Source organism: Poeciliopsis prolifica, unplaced genomic scaffold (genome assembly GCF_027474105.1).
Source record: "Poeciliopsis prolifica strain line A6 unplaced genomic scaffold, Auburn_PproV2 SCAFFOLD027, whole genome shotgun sequence".
Classification (NCBI taxonomy): domain Eukaryota; kingdom Metazoa; phylum Chordata; class Actinopteri; order Cyprinodontiformes; family Poeciliidae; genus Poeciliopsis; species Poeciliopsis prolifica.
Genome location: NW_026562402.1, coordinates 4,533,713 through 4,553,636, shown reverse-complemented (window position 1 = coordinate 4,553,636; position 19,924 = coordinate 4,533,713). Strand labels below are relative to the sequence as shown.

At 41.4% G+C, this 19,924-nt stretch overlaps 1 protein-coding gene across 6 annotated transcripts in view; it reads left to right on the top strand.

The window, feature by feature from the left end:
- Positions 1–19,924, top strand: part of prkcz (protein kinase C, zeta) — a 91,037-nt gene that overhangs the window by 59,905 nt on the left and 11,208 nt on the right. For 5 of the 6 annotated variants that reach the window (XM_055048460.1, XM_055048461.1, XM_055048464.1 and 2 more), the window contains 3 exons: positions 4,269–4,348; positions 4,589–4,678; positions 17,536–17,651. In XM_055048460.1, the coding sequence (XP_054904435.1) occupies positions 4,269–4,348; positions 4,589–4,678; positions 17,536–17,651 (286 nt within the window). Of the gene's footprint in view, positions 1–859; positions 1,550–4,268; positions 4,349–4,588; positions 4,679–17,535; positions 17,652–19,924 lie in introns of those variants that run through there. The other variant, XM_055048465.1, reaches the window with a different exon arrangement.

Sequence of the window (19,924 nt, the reverse complement as noted above, 5' to 3'; positions counted from 1 at the left end):
GGATTTTTCATCGAGCAGAGATGGAGCCAGATCATTATCCTGAGCCACCTGAAATCACAGAACTCTCTTCTGTCGGTTCAGTGACGAAATGTTGGTGACGGATCCAGGGTTCTGAGCAGGAAATGCTTCAATGTTTGTCACTATTTTATTTTTATAAGGACACATTTGGAGAAATCCCAACAGTTGCTAGGGAGGGATTTGTCGAGATTAGTTCTTTAGACCTGCACTGTGTTATTCTGTGAGGACCAAAGCTAACTAACACAACAGTCACAGTAGGATGATAAAATTCAATTACATCTAATACAATATAATACAACATGACACAGAGAGATCCAATGCCATAATTCACTTTATAATTAATGCTAATGTGTTGAGGCGTGCTATCAATCTGAAGATTTTAATGTGTTGGCAATACATAAAGCAGATTAATCAATCTACCTATTTCTCTCCTGCTGAAGGTTATGTGGTTCACAGTACAACGTTACGGGCTTGACACAAGGGGAGCGACGAATGACAGCAGACAGCAACAAAAATTGAACATTTATCAACTTCTAGTGTTGCTTTTTCAGCCAAAATTTCACATGCACAAAGTATGACAGTTGCTTAGCTGGATGAGGACAAGCGACTGTCGCCTCGTCCCACCAGTTCCGTATTAACTAAATGGAGAGGGACATTAATTTAAGATTTTAGACAAAACCTTTAAACCTTCCTGAATACAAAAACCTGGAAAACAGAGTCTTCAGACAGGTTTGGTTTGAGACGATAAAACAATGGGGTATGTGGGGTATGGGAAGTAGGGGTGCCCAACGGGTCAGAGGTAAAATACAAACTGAATGATGCAATTTCTTGCACCTGTCAGAAATCAAGCCCAGGACTGACTCTACATGATGACCTAATCTGGCCTGAGCATCAAGAAAACTGTGTATGGATCTATGGATAGCATCTATGTTCATTCAACTGCAGGATGGCTGCAGCCCTGCTCACCACAGCAGGGTCGCTTTGTTCCAAGATGGAGGCCTCCATCTGTTGAGGAAGGACTCAACTTGGACAGCAGCTGAGGGAGCTGAATCAGTGTTTGGTTGATGTCATCAGTTTGCATCAGAAGCTGGACGTATCGAAGTGGAGGATCAGTCAATCCAGGAACAAATGAGCTCCAGTTACTAAAATGCCAGGTTTCACTGACTACATGGAAGTTACCATTTCTGTCAGTGAAATATTTGTGTCATAAACTAAAGGATTAGTCTTTTAATACAACATTTCACTACCTTCTTAAAACATGGACTGAAGGATGGGAGGTGGGTAGTCAGATTTCTTGAGTGAGGTTTTGGGGATTTTCTCAATCAAATAAAACTGATGTGGTTTTAAAAGGTTGGCCCAACTCATGTATTTACACAGAGCTGTTGCAACAACACACACATGGCTCCAATAAGAGGGAAACTAAACTGTGGCTTCACTCTAAGAAGATGTTCAAGTTTTCCGGGAGCAACATGTCAGCATCCAGAAACACTCTCAGCCGGTCGGATGATTGTAGACATGCACTCTGAGCAGAAACCAACATGTTCATCCCACCTGCTGTTTGTCAAGATTCTCTTCAATTTATTCAGTTCTAAAATACTTTATCAGTACCCTTTGTGTTGTTAGTCCATCTTCCAATTCAGCTTCCCTCTTGTTGTAGTGAACCTCTAAACAGGCAGTTATAGTTTCTCCTGAAGGAATGTTAAAACGTGGCTCCATAAAGTGCTCTCACTCACAACCTCCCTCAAAATCAACTGTGCTTATTGGCATCACATCTTTTTCTATCAAGCTAAAAAATTTCCGCATCATTCGTGGCACATCGATCATTTTTGATTGAGAAGTTGACAGTGCTCTCTGTCTTGCTGATCGGCTGAATAAACGCCAAGCACCTTAACTCTGTACGTTAAGGTGATAACTTTGCAACTAGCATCCGATAGCGGACTCTGTTTGGAGCATTCCTCTTTCCTTTTCTCGGATGGTTCCGCCATGTTTATTTTTCTTACAATCAGTTCTGGCTTCAGGATGATGATGTGCTGCAACACTGAAAGAAAGTGTAAGCTCATGTTATTAGTTAGTCGAAAGGAACTCATTTTAATATATTAAACCATTAAACAACAATTAGTCAGAAGTCAATCAATTGCTTGCATCCCTACTTTGTGGTTCGTGTGTGTATTTTTTTTCTTACATCAGTATACCGTTTTCTTCATGTTAAAACTTATAAACTGGACTTACTTGTTCACCTCAGTAGTTTTTAGGTATGTCTTTAATACCTGTAGCAGCTCTCTCTATAGAGACCTGAAGAGACATGTTTCATTTGCATATGGACAATCATCATTGGATGTTTCAATATTGATACAATTTTTTTGGATAAAAAAAGATGCCTGATACAGATCCAACTGTCTTGCCTCCAGTTTTGAACTTTGTTGCAACAGCGTGCTAAAGAGTGAGAGCTCAGCAGAAAGCGAGCTGTAGGTGTCATCACACTTCATCATTGTGGAGAATTTCTCTGCTTCTATTTGTGTTTGTGTTTCCTCGAGCCATATGGTCTCCTCACATAGCGCAACCCCATCACCTCCTCCTCTCTTCCTCGCACTGTCCGCAGCAGCAGAAATTCCTCCATACTACAGTGTGACGCACTTTGTCTCAGCTGTGACAGTCAGGAGCTTATAGCACAGTGCTACAGCTAGCATCTGCCACCAGTACCATCCTCCTGGTGGTTTTACTGTGGCTGATCAGCAGGTTTCCTGGACCAACGCCTGCCAACGGAAACCGACCCTTTCACTAGAAGAGCCACCCACCATATGGCACCGAGATGGAGCCGGTGCCATGGGTGTGCTTTGGCTGTCGGTGCAGCACATGCCATCCCCAGAGCTAAGACACTCGGAGACCAGAGAACATTGCAGTTATTCTGATAATCAACCAGAAATTTATGTCAAAGCACAAATAAGAGGGGAGAATTTAAGAAATGTAAAAATGAGCAAATTACCTCACAGGATGTAGATACATTATAAGAATGTTATTGAATTATTATGTTGTTTTACTGTACATAGTATTTAAAATGATACAATATTTGCAATGCTACATTATGATGTGGACTGAATCTAATTTATTTGTACTGAAATGGTGTTAGTGCCAAGAACTTTAACATAACCTGGTTTGCAAAACAAATGTGGGATTTTAGTTATATAAAAAAACCAATGTCAACTTAATACAGCATTCAAAATCCAACACAAATAAAAACACAAACTAATATTTGACTAATAGTCAATTTTCAACCCTTCCTTGACGTGAGTCATTTGTCTAAATCTCTCAGCCTCTCGATTCAAAAATAATGAAAAATATCTATCTAGACGTTAAATTAAATGTCATTGTAACTTGTATCATCCAAGTCTCGTCACAGAGTCCTTGCTGTAGGCAGGATGGATTTTGACAATTTCCTGGTATTATATGCTAACAGCTCAGTATTAAATTTGCTGAAGCTGCTCCTTCTCTATCTAGTTGTTTGGGCAGAAAGCTGTTGGAGTCTGGGTATGATCATTGCCTGCCATATTGAACTTCCTCCTTCTTTCTCCGCTCGCTGGTTCTGCTCTGCATCCACAAAACCTCCATTTTCTACGCCTCTGAGTTTTGGGGTGATGGCAAATGTTCTAATGTAAAACAGTCAAAATTCTTCCCTCTGTGCAGCATTCAGAACCAGAGCGATTAATTGTCCTAACATGCATAAAAAACACACAAAATAAATTTGAACTAAAGTCTTGAGAAAGAACAAATCAGAGCTAACAGAGAAATTCCTACTTGCTGCCACCAGGAGTGGCACGATTCCAGAAAGATCTAAAGCAGAGAAGTTAGTAGCTGCGGTTTGAAGTGTGTAAACGCCACACAGAGCCACTTTTCAGTGTGTAATTCTGAAACTGGAGTGAAAAAAAACTCTTTGATCACATTACCTTGAACAGAAATTCAGCATGAATGCTTTGGACATCCTTGAAGTGAGGTTTTAAGGTGAAAAAAAAAAAAATCTGTTTTCAAGCTCTTCTCATTTGTGCGAGTTCCAAGGTTATTAGTGGAGCATGGAACGTGATACAGAAAACAGAGCAGCGTTCACTTCGTGTCCTCCCTTCCTCCGACTCCCACTCAGCAGACATGGTCACCCACAGGCAGGTTGAATCATCTTCTCCCAACTCACGACTGCCCTTTCATTGTCTCTGTCTTCTTTCTCTTCTCCTGTTGCCGTCCTTCTTTTTTTTTGTCGACAGTTATCCTCGAGAAGCCCATTCGCATCCCGAGGTCTCTGTCAGTGAAAGCTGCCAGCGTGCTGAAGGGCTTTCTAAACAAGGTGAGAGCCATCCACACCCATCACCTCTGGGAGCTCTGTGTGTAGAAAAACAGCAAGGTGTTTCGACGGGCAGCAAAGGTCTCTGTTCAAACTTCTGTCATCCAGTTATTTAACGTAGATCATTATATTCAGCATCCGGTCGTGAAACGGCCTCGGTGCAGCAAAAGATGGGACGGACATTCACTACGTACTTGCAGGGTGTCTGTAAGCATGACTCTGACCAGGGTCTCATCCCTACAGGATCCCAAGGAGCGCTTGGGTTGCCAGGTCCAAACAGGCTTCACAGATATCAAGTCACACACGTTTTTCCGCAATATAGACTGGGACCAGGTAAGAACTGAATCACTGTGAGGTTTTTTTTATGTCGTTGCATTTTCCGAGTAAAAGTCCAACCTAAATTTGAACTTTAAATTGTCAAAATGAGAACATTTGTTTCATTGAATTTGAGCCTGAAGAAAAAGCCATTTTCAACACACCCAGTGCTTTTCAATAGTTTAGAATGTCATCAAAAAGGATCTCAGTGAATTCCAGGGTTGAACTGTGATAGGAACCTGTGCAACAAATCCAGTGGTGAAATTTTCTCCTTCTTAAATATTCCACACTCAATGGTCAGCTTATTATAAGAAAATGGAAGTGTTTGGGAAAATTAGCTCAAGAACAGTGAGCTTCATGGAATGGGTTTCCATGGTCGAGCAGCTGCATCCAAGTCATACATCACCAAGTGCAATGCAAAGTGTCAGATGCAATGGTGTGAAGTACGATGCCAATGGACTCTAGAGCAGGAGATGCTCATTCTCTGGAGTGACGAGTCACGCTTCTCCATGTGGCAATCTGATGGAAGAGTCTGGGTTTGGTGATTGGCAGGAGAACTGTTCTTGTCTGTCTGCATTGTGCCAAATGTAGAGTTTGGAGGAAGGGGGATTATGGTGTGGGGCTGTTTTTCAGGAGCTGCGTTTGGCCCCTTAGTTCCAGTGAAATGCCTTTGTGGTGCAAAGGCATTGTGGCGCAATGCCTTTGCACCACAAGGTGTGGTTGAACTTGACTGGCCTGCACAGAGTCCTGACCTCAAGCCTACAGACCACCTTTAGGTTTAATTAAAGTGGAGACTGAGAGCCAAGCTTCTTCTCCAACATCAGTATGTGACCTCACAAATGCACTTCTGGAAGAATGGTCACAAATCTCCATAAACACATTTCTAGACCTTGTGGACGGCCTTCACAGAAGAGTTGAAGATGTTCTAGCTGCAAAGAGAGATGGACAGTTGCTCCAGTTTGTTCCCCAACTCTTCAATGCACTTTGCCTCACAATCCTGAATCCTTTACCCCTTTCTGTGCAGCACTTTGGGAAGATCCTGCTTCTCTAATTTTTGGTATTATAAAATATTAAAATATTCGTAGACACTGAATTTTGGATTTCTATTAGAGATAAGCCACAGTTATCAAGATGAATGAAAACCAACTATTGAAATATATAGCAGCCCTTTATTTGAAGGAGTGTGTTGACATGGCACTGTCATGAACATGAAGGACATTTGTGAATGTTTATGACTCTTGACATGAATTGTCATTCGGTAAAAGACATGAAGGCTCCTACATGTTCATGACAGGTGTTATGTCATGTTTATGACAGTGGCCTGTCACTCTTATGCACACACCTTCCAATAAAATGTCACCAAATATATTACGGTGCATGTAAGGAATCTCCACGAGTTTCACTTTTTGTATTGCATCTTTAAAATACAGAAACCTTTTGATGCCGTTTCATTTTATTGTAATACACACAGGTGTAAAATAATTGTTGATAATCCTCTGCTAATAACTGAAGCCCTCAATAGCCACTTAAATAACTTGAAATTGATAACAATGATAATCAAAATGTTAATACAAAAAAATACCAATGAAAATCAGACATTACTTTTGAATGGTGGCTCACAATAATCATAATAATTTAATTAAACAGGTCTGAACAAAAATTAAATCTAAAGCCAGGTCTGGCTTTAGATGTAATTGGTTTTGGTCTGGCTTCCCAGATTTTGTGTTTGCTCCGTGGTTCACTTACAGACCTGGGACACCCTTTTAATGTTTTATATTTAGAAATTTGGAGCTGTGTCACACTGTCTGAGCCCCTTTATCAAATCTTGATCGTCAGCCATATCAGACGGCTCAGAGTGAGACTGTAAGACACAACATGACACCCTGCTGTAATAGGTCCAAGTGAAGTTAGTGACGCGGCGCAGAATTGTGGGGGGTTTAACAGAAGCAGAGAGGCAGTCAGCGATTTGCTTGTTTTTTCTCATGGGATCCAAAGGTTAGTGAAATATGTCGGTTATCACCCAAAAGAGCAAAGTTCAAAATTAAATATTGACATCAGCCAAAATTTTCACATCAGCGCCCCCATACTCCACAAATACTAACTTTGATGCTTTTCCCATGTTTAGAAGACCAATTTAAACCCTCATCCACTTGATTTAGGACAACCTTTTTGAATAAAACGTGCGCAGTAATATAAGAAAAACCCTGGAAATAACCCTAGAATTATCTCTGATTCCCATTTAGAAAAGGCTGTACTCCACATTTTCCTGTCACCTGGCATTGTGTGTTGCTTCCTGACAGACAGCTGCTCACACATGATCTGTGCTCTGACTCCACGCCCTGACATTTCACTTAAAACACATCTGAAAAACAACAAAAGGCTGCACGCCCACATTTAATGTGAGTCAGCTCAGCACGGCAGAGCACGCAGCCGTCATTATGCATTCTGGAGTGCCTTCATCAGCCTCTGGCTCTACTGTATATATGAAGGCCTTAAACAACACACAGAACACACCCTCCTGTTGATGATCAGGGTGTGGGGAGGGTGTTAGAAACGACTGATGTAGTTCTAAACACTGCGTCGACTCCTACACCACGTGTTCCCCCCCCGGGTGAAGCAACAAGGCAAATAAAAGGGAATCATTAATCACACACATACTCACTTATTCATTCTGAAACATTTGTGCTGCACTTTACTTTTTATTCACACAATAAAAGGATAAAAACAGTGGCAGATCAGATTAAAAATAATCGTGTGGGTTTTTAGAATTATTCTCATCTTAATGTATGTTTATCACAATTTGAGAAAAATGGTGTCAGTTTCATAAAAAAATGGACAGAATTCAGTCCAGTGGGTCGTCAAAGGTTTCTTCAGTAAGTATGCATAAATATTTAATTTTCAGAAGGGCGTCTGAAGTATTTGTGAATTCTCCCTGCAATAACTAGTGTCTACTAAAAAAATAATTGAGCTTGGTTCAATGAATGTGTGTGGACATGGACCGTCATCAGAACTGATCTCTATCTGGAAGCTCAAGTCTGATTTGAGTTGGAAGCATGTGTAATGAGTTATTAGATGAACTGCACATGTGACTGTGATTGTGACATGAAGTCATCTGTGGGCCTCGTGTGTCTAGCTTTGTGAAGTCAACACACTGGCGAGAAGTCTATGTTCACCTGCCACTTTATGAGGTATGTTGAGCTGGTTCGGTTTTGGAGCCCTTTCCCGTTCAGATCCTCCTTAATTCTTTGAGGCGTAGAGTCAGCTGGACCGGTGGTCTGTCCACGGTGTACCACTACTGCTGAAACAGAGACTGAAGCAGGAAATGTTTTTTTCCAATCTGGTACTGTTGAAAGTCAATGAGCCGTGTTAATAGTAGCCTTAGTTTCCTGTTTTCTGCTGCTGCGGCCCAAGCTTCAAGCTTGGTGATCAAAGACGGTGTTCTGCTTACATTACCTCTTGATTAGAACTGCTGTTGCCTTTCTGGCATCCAGAATCATTCTCCTCTCCCTCTGACAGCAACAATAACGTTTTATCCACTCAACTGCTCAATAGATGCAGTATTTTCTCCTTCTTTTTCTGTACACCTGGGAAATGGTGGCTGAGGAACATCCCAGTACCATCCAGTCTTACACAAACAACCAAAGTCTCTGAAAATGCCCATTCTGATGGGATTCTGGCTTGTTTTGAGATTTGTGTATTATTCAGTATTACTTAGCCTCTTTCTTTGCTTAGATCAGTCTTGTGTGTGTTTTACTTTAGTTTAGTCCTTTCCTAGTGATTGTAGTTTATGATGTTTATTTCTTGTTTTGAGTTATTCCTTGTCTAGTTTAATGATGTTCCTTATTTCTAGTTATTCTTTAGTGTTGTATTCATTTCCTTGTCTCTTATGTACTCTCAGTCTGCCTTCTGCGCTCTTCCCTCACACCTGCAACCTGCTTCTAGTCGGCCATCTGTTCCTTGTTCTAGTAATCAACATCCCCAGTATATATACTACTCAGCCTCAGTTCCTCCTGTTAAATCCTGCTACAAGTTTTTGTTTATCATCTTTTTGTGAAAGTTTCAACTCCACTCTCTGCTGCTGCTGTTTCTGTGAATTTGGTTCCACCATCACCGACGTCATGACACATTCGTATTCACCACATCTCAATGCCGAGATGCATGAAGATCCTGTCATGTCATTGGCTCATTTTCTGTTTGTGTGGAGCTGAATTTCTCTCCATGTTTAATGCTGAATGCATTTGATTACAACAGTTGCTATTCAAGCAACATTTAAGTTCTTGATTTTGGGAGCCCATTTTGTTTGATGGAGTGCATGTTTAATGTACTTTATTGCCTCCGTCAGCATACTTCAGCTTGGTAGTAATTTGTGGTGAGATTCGATCCAAAATGTTTAATTGAGTTAAATGCAGGGTCTATTATTAAATCATCAAAATTTATTGCATTATAATAGAAAATCATATTCCAGCAAAATAGACATTTATAATTTAAAAACCACAAGCTCAGATTCATTTTGAATCAGCTTAAGTTAAATAATAAAACGTTAATCAAATGATATATAAACAAAATAAACATTTTCAATTCAAAACCCCTCTTAGTTGCCAAGTAGCTGATAGAAGAAACATGAGCTCCACAGCAAAGTCATTTACAGCTGTTTAATCTCCTGGTTCTTCAACCACCAGAGTGGAGCAAAGTGCTATTCTGGCCTCTCACCGTTCTGGTGTTTCAGGAAGCCCTGATTGTTCATGGAGCTTCTATGGAAACGTGGAGATCCAGAGGACATGCTGGAAGGACTTTGTTTCCCAGATGGCCTGGGTTCTCCTGGAGGAACCCTGGCCAAAGTGTCTGGGGAGAGCGAAGGCTGGTTCTCCTTACTTAGGCTGCTAAGTTTGACCCAACTTTGGAGAAGCGGAAGAAGATGAATGGACAAACCGACAGATTGTGAATCCTGACATTGGGGACATCTGTGCTGCCGAAGCATGTTTAGCAATTGAAATGCTATTTGAGGCTTGAATAACTGCGGCGATCTGCCCAAGTTTGTACATCTTGAACACAGCAGTAGTGTTTTCCAGTATTCAATTCTGCTTCGCGTTGTTTTTGAAGCAGAAACGAATGCACACTGGGGCTGCAAGAGAGGCAGCTCTGTCGTGCGTTTCCGTTGTGCGTGGCTGTAGCTTGTGCTTCAGAAACACGCAACATATTACACAGGGCCGTATGTACATCCAATAAGTAAAAAAGCAATTGATTAAATCAACATTTCTAACATGTTGAAATCGATTTAATTAACTAATCTAAATGAACAAGTTAAAATCCCATCTTTAATAATAGTAGTACATTTCAATTAAAGACGCCTGTTAGCACATACAAGGTCACCTGGCAGAAATAAAGCAATACAAAAGCTCATCTTGGTATCGGTACATATCTGTTGGCCAACTGATAAGTGATGGATAAGCTGCATTCAAAGCATGAACCTTTTCAGGAATCTTTTGTCGATTCAGTGTGACTGTGGTCAGAAGGCATCTTGACTCATATGTCCGTGTTTCTATGCGTCATTACTTGCTTGCTAAACAGTGTCAAGTCATTGGGGATTCCGAATCCAAATTTCAAAAGGAGCATTTAAAGCCATCTTGTTTATTTCTAGTTTCATGTTGGAACATTAGATGAGCACTGCAGCTGTTTGCTTTGCAGATGCTAGCTGCAGGAATGACTCTGAAGTTGGGTAGAGAGCAGCGGCAGGTTTGATTTTTTTTTTTTTTTTTTTTTTCCACTGGAGGGATTTCCAGGAGCATGACATGTACCTCTTTTAACCAGAGCTAACATCAACATTTCTGCTTCACCTATTGTAGGTCAACAATGATTGAGCTAAAAATATCACCTTGAAAAAGGGATACTGTGCAGTCTTAATATAACTAGAACTCAGACCACCAAAAAGCAGAAAACCTGCAGGACTTTAATCGTCTGGCTGTTTGAAAGGATTTGGGATTAGATCAAACTTTAGTGCAACACTGTGTAAAAAAGCTAAAGAACACAATACATGTTCTGTGCTCAGGAATAACTCAGCCTCTTTCCCCAACTTCATTGCTTCAGTGTTCCCGTGGGACAATAAAGCGGAGCAGCAGGTAATAAGAACAGAAAATTGATTGTTTGCGTCCTAATGAGTTGTGCCTTAGTGCTGGTTCATGGGAGTCCCCCTCACCCCACCATCAACACACCCACACACTACTGTGGGAAGCTGGTTGACAAAGCTGGGAGAAGTAGAGAAGCGACACTTTGTGGCCTTAAACCAAGAACCCGTCTCTGTATCTGGCAGGCTTGGCACGCCATGACTGCTGTTGCCCCATATTAATATTCGTCAGACATTTCCTGAGGGGCCGGCGGCTTTTCCCTGCGAAACTATGACACGTTTGAACATCATTTACCTGCCCCTCGCTGTTATTCCCCCTCCAAACGCAGCGTTCCTTACTGCCAAAGCACTGTCAGAGTGATGAGCTCGGAGTAGAGACTCGTGAGCTGGATGGTATTTCTCAGTGGCACTGAGAGCACATCTGAGCAGGAAGCGGGATGAACATGCTGCCGAGGCATCGTTAAACACTATTAACCCAGACAAGGCTAAACTTAGCATTTCCCCACAAAAAATTTACATGCCTACTTTGGGAAACAAAAGCGGCTCCATTTCAGCATCTATTATTGACTTCCGATAACCGCCCCAATAGTGGACGTGAACATGCTGAGGTGCAAGGAATGTTTCATTTGACGCATAAAGCTTTGCATCAAACAACAGAATATGACTTTTCTGTCATTTTAAAGAGATTTCACTCGCCTGACTGCAGTAAGAAAACACACATAGATGCACACAGAGCCCTTCTACTCCTGCCGACAATTTTGTATTGGCTTCCCTTCATTTTAGTACATTGACTGCATTTATACCTAACCCACTTACCCCATTTGCGTATCATCAACCAAAATTTTGTTCACACTAGATCTGTAAAGCTAAAAGTAGAGCGCAGTATAATGTAAGAACTAGGGAAATGTCCTTACTGCACAAAAAAGACTTTCCTTTGTCGGTTAAACATGTTTTTACACTTTATATATAGCATGTACAAGTTCCCTCCCTCTCTCTCTTTCACTCTGTCTCTCTTGTGTTAAACTCCTTCATGTGGAGATGTACTAAAGCGCCACTCAGGGCGTCTGATTCATTGATGCTGTAGAGTAAACTGTAGTGTGTTCTGAGTCACCTGCCTTAGATTGAGCCAACTGTTGCATCAATGCTTTTGGAACACACACACACACACACACACACACACACACACACACACACACACACACACACACACACACACACACACACACACACACACACACACACACACACACACACACACACACACACACACGGTGGCTGTTGTCTTCTGAGAGTGTCTGGTGTGTGTGTGGAGCCTGAAGGACTCTTGAGTGCTTTCAGTGCAGCTCTGGGCTCAGCGACATGCTGGGGTTGTGCGTTGTATGCGCTGGGCCATTAGCACCTTCCTGCTCTCGCCTGCCTGACAACACATCAGAGAGACTGAAAGGAGAGGAGAGGGATGTGGAGAGATTAAAGAATTGAAAACGAGCGAGGCAGACACGAGCAGAGAGGAGGAAGCTGAGGACAGGATACGACAGGAGGGAAATTGACAGGAGCGTAGGTAGAAGAAGCTGAAAAGGAAATGAACAAATAAAAGAGGAGCAAGAACAAGGTGATAAGAGTTTTTTCTGCTTCTTTAGAAAATCATTTGAGCTGGTGTATTGAAGCAAAAAAAAAAAAAACACAATCCAAAGCTCTGCTGGAACTCACAGGATTAAACAGATTACCTAACGATGCTCAGCTAAAATAAGGAGGATTTTGTTTTGAAGAGGAGGGCCACAAACTGATTAGTTTAAAGATTAAAACAGTATTAAAGGAAACTACCACAGCCCTGTCTGTGTCGAGGCTTTATTCCTGAGACCGTCCAGGGTTGTTGTTATTTTTTGTTTTGTTTTTTTTAAAAGTTAGGTTGATTTGAATTGGAGTAGCTACGAGCAGTCAGTATTGTCCCTGTAGAAGTACATTCAGAGTGCTGGCCGTTTGGATCCTCAGGGAGAAACCGGAATGGACCTTACCACCGTGGCCACGTTTCATTGGTCGATGTCCATTCTACATAGTAGCTGCGCTACCATGTGCGTGGCCGTCTCACAAACACAAGCTAATGTACACGCATTAGTAAACACATTCTAATGTAGCACCAGACTACATTGTGGACTAGCAGACCGGCAGAAAGTTTTCTGAAAAAGAAAACTTGGTTCTCCATTGCCAGTGGGGTATCTGTACTGGTGATGTCAGGTACTCTATCGGTCCAAGTGGAAGACCCCATGTTTACGTAGAAACAAAGCGCAATGAGGCTTTGTTTGTGAGACTTGTGGCCATGTGGGATTTTCTAGGTTGGTTGTGGGCAGAGCTTGGTTAAGTTCGTAGTGACGTCAATCCACCAAGACCCACCAAGAGATCTGCTGGTGATCATAGGGAGCATTACTAGCTCTATTTACAGTTCTCTCCAAATTGTTCCAAACTTTTCAGTTTTCTACTTTTATTTGCATCATTTCCAGTCTTGGATTAAATATTGTCTCAGTGTGTTTTTAGCTTCAGCAGCCTGTCAAAAACCCAAATCCAATCTTTCTCGGTCAATCGGCCCTCCATTCATGAGCAAAAACAGGTTGAACTTACAACCTGTAAGGATCTGAAAAATAAAATCAGAAGACACTAGACGGCTGCTTAACTAGGCTGGATTCTGTGCAAGATGTCCAGAGCTGGACCTGGATGGATGCTGGGGAAACACTCTCCAGCATGTTCATTTCCAACAATCCTTGTGTGTGTAAGAGGTAGTCCTTTCATTGGCAACAGGGCGAATCAACCCACTGTGCACTGCAGCTGCAAACTTTGCTTTCAGTACAAAAATCTTTTTTAAAAAACTTCTCCTGGTTGTTTACACCTGAAATGTGTATTTAACCAGATTGGTGTAGTTAAAATAAACACTTTGTATGAGGAAAAAAAAAGAAGAACAAACTAAAAAAATGTTTCCCCAAGATTTATTATATCTATAGTCTACGGGTCAGACCATCTTTAAAAAAGATACATGCCTCTAGTCGAGATAATAGTTTGGTATGACACCCCTTCCAAATAATACACAATTTCCACACTTTTTGCCTTTAATAGATTATATTTTTTCCATCAGGGACACAAGTTAAGATCCGAAATACTTAACAGACTCTATGCATTCAGAAAATATATAATATACCCATAATGTCCGTTTATGGGAGGCGAGTCTGAGCTGTAATTTGAAGACACAGATTTGTGCTATAGCCTTAACTGGTTCTATGTTGTGTGTGTGTGTGTGTGTGTGTGTGTGTGTGTGTGTGTGTGTGTGTGTGTGTGTGGGTAGAAGGTATCACTTGTGTTATAAAAAGGATAGTCAGCAATAGTAGAAACTTACATGAAATTTAGAATGCTATTCAAGCCTATTAATCAGATTTAGTGAGTTTTTCCATCCTGGGCTACCATGATGTAGCCCATGATAACCACGCAGAAATGTAACAGCATGGTAGACTTTGAAGGAGAATCCCACCCTCACTGAACGACAAACTTCGAGGTAAAAATAAACATAAAAGATTATTTTTCTGATGATTAAATTGACAGCATAATTAAGGTTATTTTATTACATTTCTGCTACCAGATGATGATGATGATCTGAGCCACATTGGTACCAACTACATTATGCTTGCTGATGTTGATTTCAGCCCGGCCACAAGTGAGTTCATTAAAAAAATGAATTAAATCAGAAAGAGGTACCTATTAACCCACATAAGTGCCAACTAGTACAAACTGCCTTCTGATGACTTGGTCTTGAACGTTCCTTCCAGACGAGCTGAAAAAGTATCTGCTCAGTTAACATATTGGTGTAGTTAAAATGAACATAAACCTATAAAGATATTTCCACACCATTCTAGAGATGTTTGTTTGTTTGTGCCTGCAGTAGAATATGACAACCCTTTGTGCCCCCTACCTTTATTTGCCACCCGTCGTTTTAATGACAGAACAGTCAGTCTCTCTGCACTACTGCTGTCAGTGACAGTGAAGTGGGAATGACTTCATCTGCAGCACAGAGTCTCTGTATAGTGACAGTTCAACAGCACAGATCATGTTCAAACAAACAAACAAACAAACAAAAAAACAGCTTTATCAGGGGTTATATTAGGATTCAGCAGAGATGGTGACTCAAGTTTTAGACTCTGACATGAATCACACTTAAGTCGCAAAAATAAGATTTCACACCTAACTTAGACTTATTCCCTACAGACCGAAGTCTTGCTCAAGTCTTTAACTCATCACACAACAAGGAATAACTGGAAATGACGTGGCACAAGCAGCTAGAGAAAGTCTGTCACTGGTAGGTCTTTGCTGTTGTAGGTGTTAGGTAATATAAGGTAATTTTATTTATATAGCGCATTTTCAGGTTCAAAGTGTTTTACATAAACTAATAGGGCTTTTTCTGGAAACCCCTAATAGTATTGTACACATTGAATGTTAAAAAATCATTCAATATCTCCTATCGCTGTTGGCACACTTACTGTTTGTTCAACTCCTGTATCAACTTCTTTTTACAGCAATTCTAATTGTTTGTGTGGGGAAAGCTTGCTAAGTGAATCCCTTTGCTTTGTACGTCAGATTGTCGTTGATGGGCAGCGTTGCAGTGTGCTTTGACTAATGTGTCCAAGTCTGCAGTTTTTCTGTCCCTCTGTGTGGAGCTGATGATCAGAGGACTTAGTGGTTCTTGTATTTAGTTCGGTCCTGGGTTCTGTTTGTGGATGCGGGGGGGAATTGTTGGCTCAATCCATATTCATGTATTAACCAACCGCTTCCTGTCAAGTGTTGCCCCAGGGCTGGAAGGACATCCAGCTACGCTTTCTGCTTTTGGCCTTGTTGAATTGAGGTTTACACAGACGACCTGAATCTGTTGCTCACTTCTGCTGTGATGTGCACAGACTTTATGGTTCTTTGCAACAGTGAGTCTTGATTCACTTGCTAAATTTAGCACCACAAAGATTATTTTGTGCTTTTTGATATGATCAATGTGTAATCTTTGTATTAACTGATCAGATAAGACAAGGTCCCTGCTGTCCCTCCTTCACTTGATCATTACCAAAATAAGCTAAAACCAATGTTCAGTCGTCCAGTTGGGTTTAGTCCGCCTGCTAAGACTTAACAAACCCTCCCAAACCGCATAAAGAAGAAAACATTGTACCTGTTTGTGTTCTCGGAAAATGTCCTCAGCCTCACATTTAAAAGGGTGAGTTACTGATGTGAAACCATGGAAACACAGCAGACAAAAATTCTCCCAGCTGAATCACTCCAGCTCAATTATTCTGCTGCCTCTACATTCAGCATTTTGTTGTTTTTCTATCCTCTTGCCATCACTGCCACAAAAAGAATCCCCCCCGTTTTCACTGCGGCACATCTGAGCATGTGGAAAGGACCAGGTGGACTGGACGTAACTGTATTTATTTTTGGGTTCGATGTTTGCTTAACCACCTAACATGTGCGAGGGTATTTTCCTTTCCTCAGACGTGCCTCGGGTCAAACACAAAACACGCTTTCACTCGGAGGCTTCGAGTCTCTGCTTTATCAGGGCAATCTGTCACAAAACTTCCAAGGTGGGAAAAACACAATTAGTTCTGATGAGAGAAATGAAGGATAAATATTTTTGGGACTATATCAGCACAAGGCAAAAAGAAGATTAACTAGCATTGAGTGTTTAGAAAAAAGGGGAATGAATCCCTCACATCCTTTCCAGCAGTGGTTTACTTGCTGTAGTAGTTTTCTGAAAGAAAACAGCAGCTCAGTCCACAGGGACTACATTTACCCGTAATTCCCTGGACACTTGGTCGTATTGAAATATTATATATATATATATATATATATATATATATATATATATATATATATATATATATATATATATATATATATATATAATATCTAATTATATATACAATTTATGTACATTTATAAATCATAAGATTTATATCACAATATAAATCTTACACAAAGCCAGATAAAGATCTCACATTTGGGGATTTATACTTTTTAAAACTGTTACTAGGTTGTATAATATGAGAATCTGCTCCTCTACTTCCTCCCAGTGTGCTGAAGAAATGCACCACTCCCAGTCAGGAACCATCAGGGCCAAAGGAGGGTCTTAGTGCTGCCAGTTAAGCTCATGTATGTGGTGCTCAACATACTAATGGTGGAGACAATAAACAACAATAACAAATAAAACATCCCTCTGTATTCAGAAATGTGTAGTCCATTCAAACTGTACAGATAATTAAAAAATGGGATGACTTTAGAAAATCCAGCAGATTAAATCAAGTCACCGACTTCCTGTTGAATGAGCATGAGGCGACAGTGGCCCTTGGTTGCATCATGTTGTTCGCTGTGCAGCAATCTGCCACACAGAGCCAGTGTTAGCGACAGTGCAGTGTGAAGCAGAGAGACGGCGCTACAGGGACAAAGACAATGAAACCTTTCAAACATGCATCCAAAGCTGTGTGCCTCCGGGACCTACCCGGCTCACAACACGTCGCCAGTCTCTGAAACTTGCCTGGAAACTTTAAAAACGGCAGCACAGGAAAAACAGAGGGAGACCAAAGACAAACAGCATATTAAGAACAAATCAACATGGTCATTAGCCGTGTTTTGACACAGGCTGTTTGTTCTTCTCTCCATGGCCACCACTCCGTAGTTCTAAAGAGAAAAACTGTTGTGGCCCACGGTGATGACACATGTTAATGGGTTTGTTTTTCTTCAGCTGGAAAAGAAGGAGATGACGGCGCCCTTCAAACCTCAAATCTCTGATGAGTACGGCTTGGAAAATTTTGACACGCAGTTTACCAACGAACCAGTGCAGCTAACACCAGACGACGAGTGAGTACTGCTTCTTCTCTGCTTCTTCTCTGCTCGGATGAAATGTTTGTAGCTCTAATCAATGCCGTCCAGCGCTGTGAAAAAGTATTTGCCCCGCTTACGTATTTGTTCTTTGTCGCACTGAAATGTTACCTGTCATCTAACGGATGTTACTCTCTAACTAAGAGAATCTGTGTCAAGATAAAAAGCTGGTTTAGTAACGGAGAAAAAATAAAACTCATAAATCCTCCTCTAAAGTACTGAGTGAGTTCAGTTTCACTCGCAGTCCCTGCATGAACTATTTTGCATTAATACATCATGCTTGTATGTATTGCAGTTGGAGAAATAAAGGTCAAGTGCTGTAGTTACCATATTGTTTGTGCCATTCGGGCCATTTATTTTCATACAGAAAAGAAGTTATTCGGTTCATATCTTTCAGTCATTCCCAATCAAAGCGCCACTTACTGACACCAGGAAGACTTCAGCTCACTTTATTTATATGGTGCCGATTCACAAAAAATGTCATCTTAATGCACTTTGCAAGGCAAATAGAAGCAGTTCATCTGCAGAATTATGTAATTAAATAAGTCCAATGATATAAACATGTATGAAGTCACTTACAAATTTTTCAATTTTGTTTTAGCTCCATAAGCAGTCAAGTTGAGGCAGTTGTTGCTTTAAAAGTTCCATCTGAGAAAATGCCTCAAATTACATCACAGCAATCCCTCCACTGGTGCAAGCATGCAGTGGGCAGTCAGTTTCATTCAGTGGTTTACTTTACAGCAATGGTGAGCAGGCATGTGGCAATAGCGTGATACAGACTGGGGTTTGAGCACAAACTATAAATACACAGGAGCACCAGTCCAGGAGTTTCTTCTAGAAAGGGAAAAAGTAAAGGATTAAGGGAGGCAGGAGCTCCTTCAGGAACATTCTCACTCGAACACAAGACAAGACAACACTGGTGGTAGATCAGAGACGCAATCTCCCACTAACTCATCCTGGACAATTGTCCTCAGTTAAACTGGTTGGCTTGATTTGTGGAATCCCACCAGAGCATTTTCTTTAACCAACTGTTTTCTAAGAAACAAATTGAGCAGCTCAATCTGGTTTAGTGGTCAGGATGGATGGATGGATGGATGGATGGATGGATGGATGGACGGATGGACGAATGGACGGACGGATTGATGGATGGATGGATGGATGGATGGATGGACGGATGGATGGATGGATGGATGGATGGATGGATGGATGGATGGATGGATGGATGGATGGACGGATTGATGGATGGATGGATGGATGGACGAATGGACGGACGGATTGATGGATGGATGGATGGATGGACGGATGGATGGATGGGTGGATGGATGGATGGATGGATGGATGGATTGATGGATGGATGGACGGATTGATGGACGGATTGATGGATGGATGGATGGATGGACGGACGGACGGACGGATGGATGGATGAACGGATTGATGGATGGACGAATGGATGGACGGATGGATGGATGGATGGACGGATTGATGGATGGATGGATGGATGGATGGATGGATGGATGGACGGACGGATGTCCGTATCAGGTAAAACTTACCCCTTTAAACATGAATAAAGATGATGAATACCTTCTGTTAACAACAGCATGCATACAGTGAGTCTGGGAGGGAGGAGGAGGTGGTGGGGGAACATGTTCCCTCCATCCACGGTGAACATGGAGAAGCCCCTCCCCGTCCTACCTTCACGCCAGCGTTGCATGCTGTTCTGTCTTCCCACAGGACTTTCTCATCAAATACAGCAAAACATCCCCCACGGGGCTCCCAGGCTGATGTCTTTATCCATCAGGGACATTGTCTTGATTAACGCCAGCATGGAGCTTTTAGGGCCTGACAGGAGCTCTTGTTTAAGATTTGACTTTTCGAGAGAAAAGAGGTTGAGGATATCTGGCACGACAACAGACATGAGTCGCGCTCTGCTGCTGGGGATCCTCTGCAGACGCAGCACGAAGACACAAGCTCAGCCTGTTTTCCTCTGTGCCATTAAAAGCAGCTTCCATACGCCTTTAATAAGGCCTGCCAATACATACCAGGCTTTTGTTAGACAAGATTTCTCTATAAATCCATGCAGGATTGATTGTTCAGGCTCCAGCATTTAAACTTCTCCTGCAAAGCATTTATTTGACTGTTTTTTTTTTTTTCAATCAATCTCTGAACTAAGCAGCTGCTCAAAAACAGACGGACTGAAAATTCAATACCCGCTATGTATAATACACTTTAAAAAAAAAAACAGGCCTCTCATA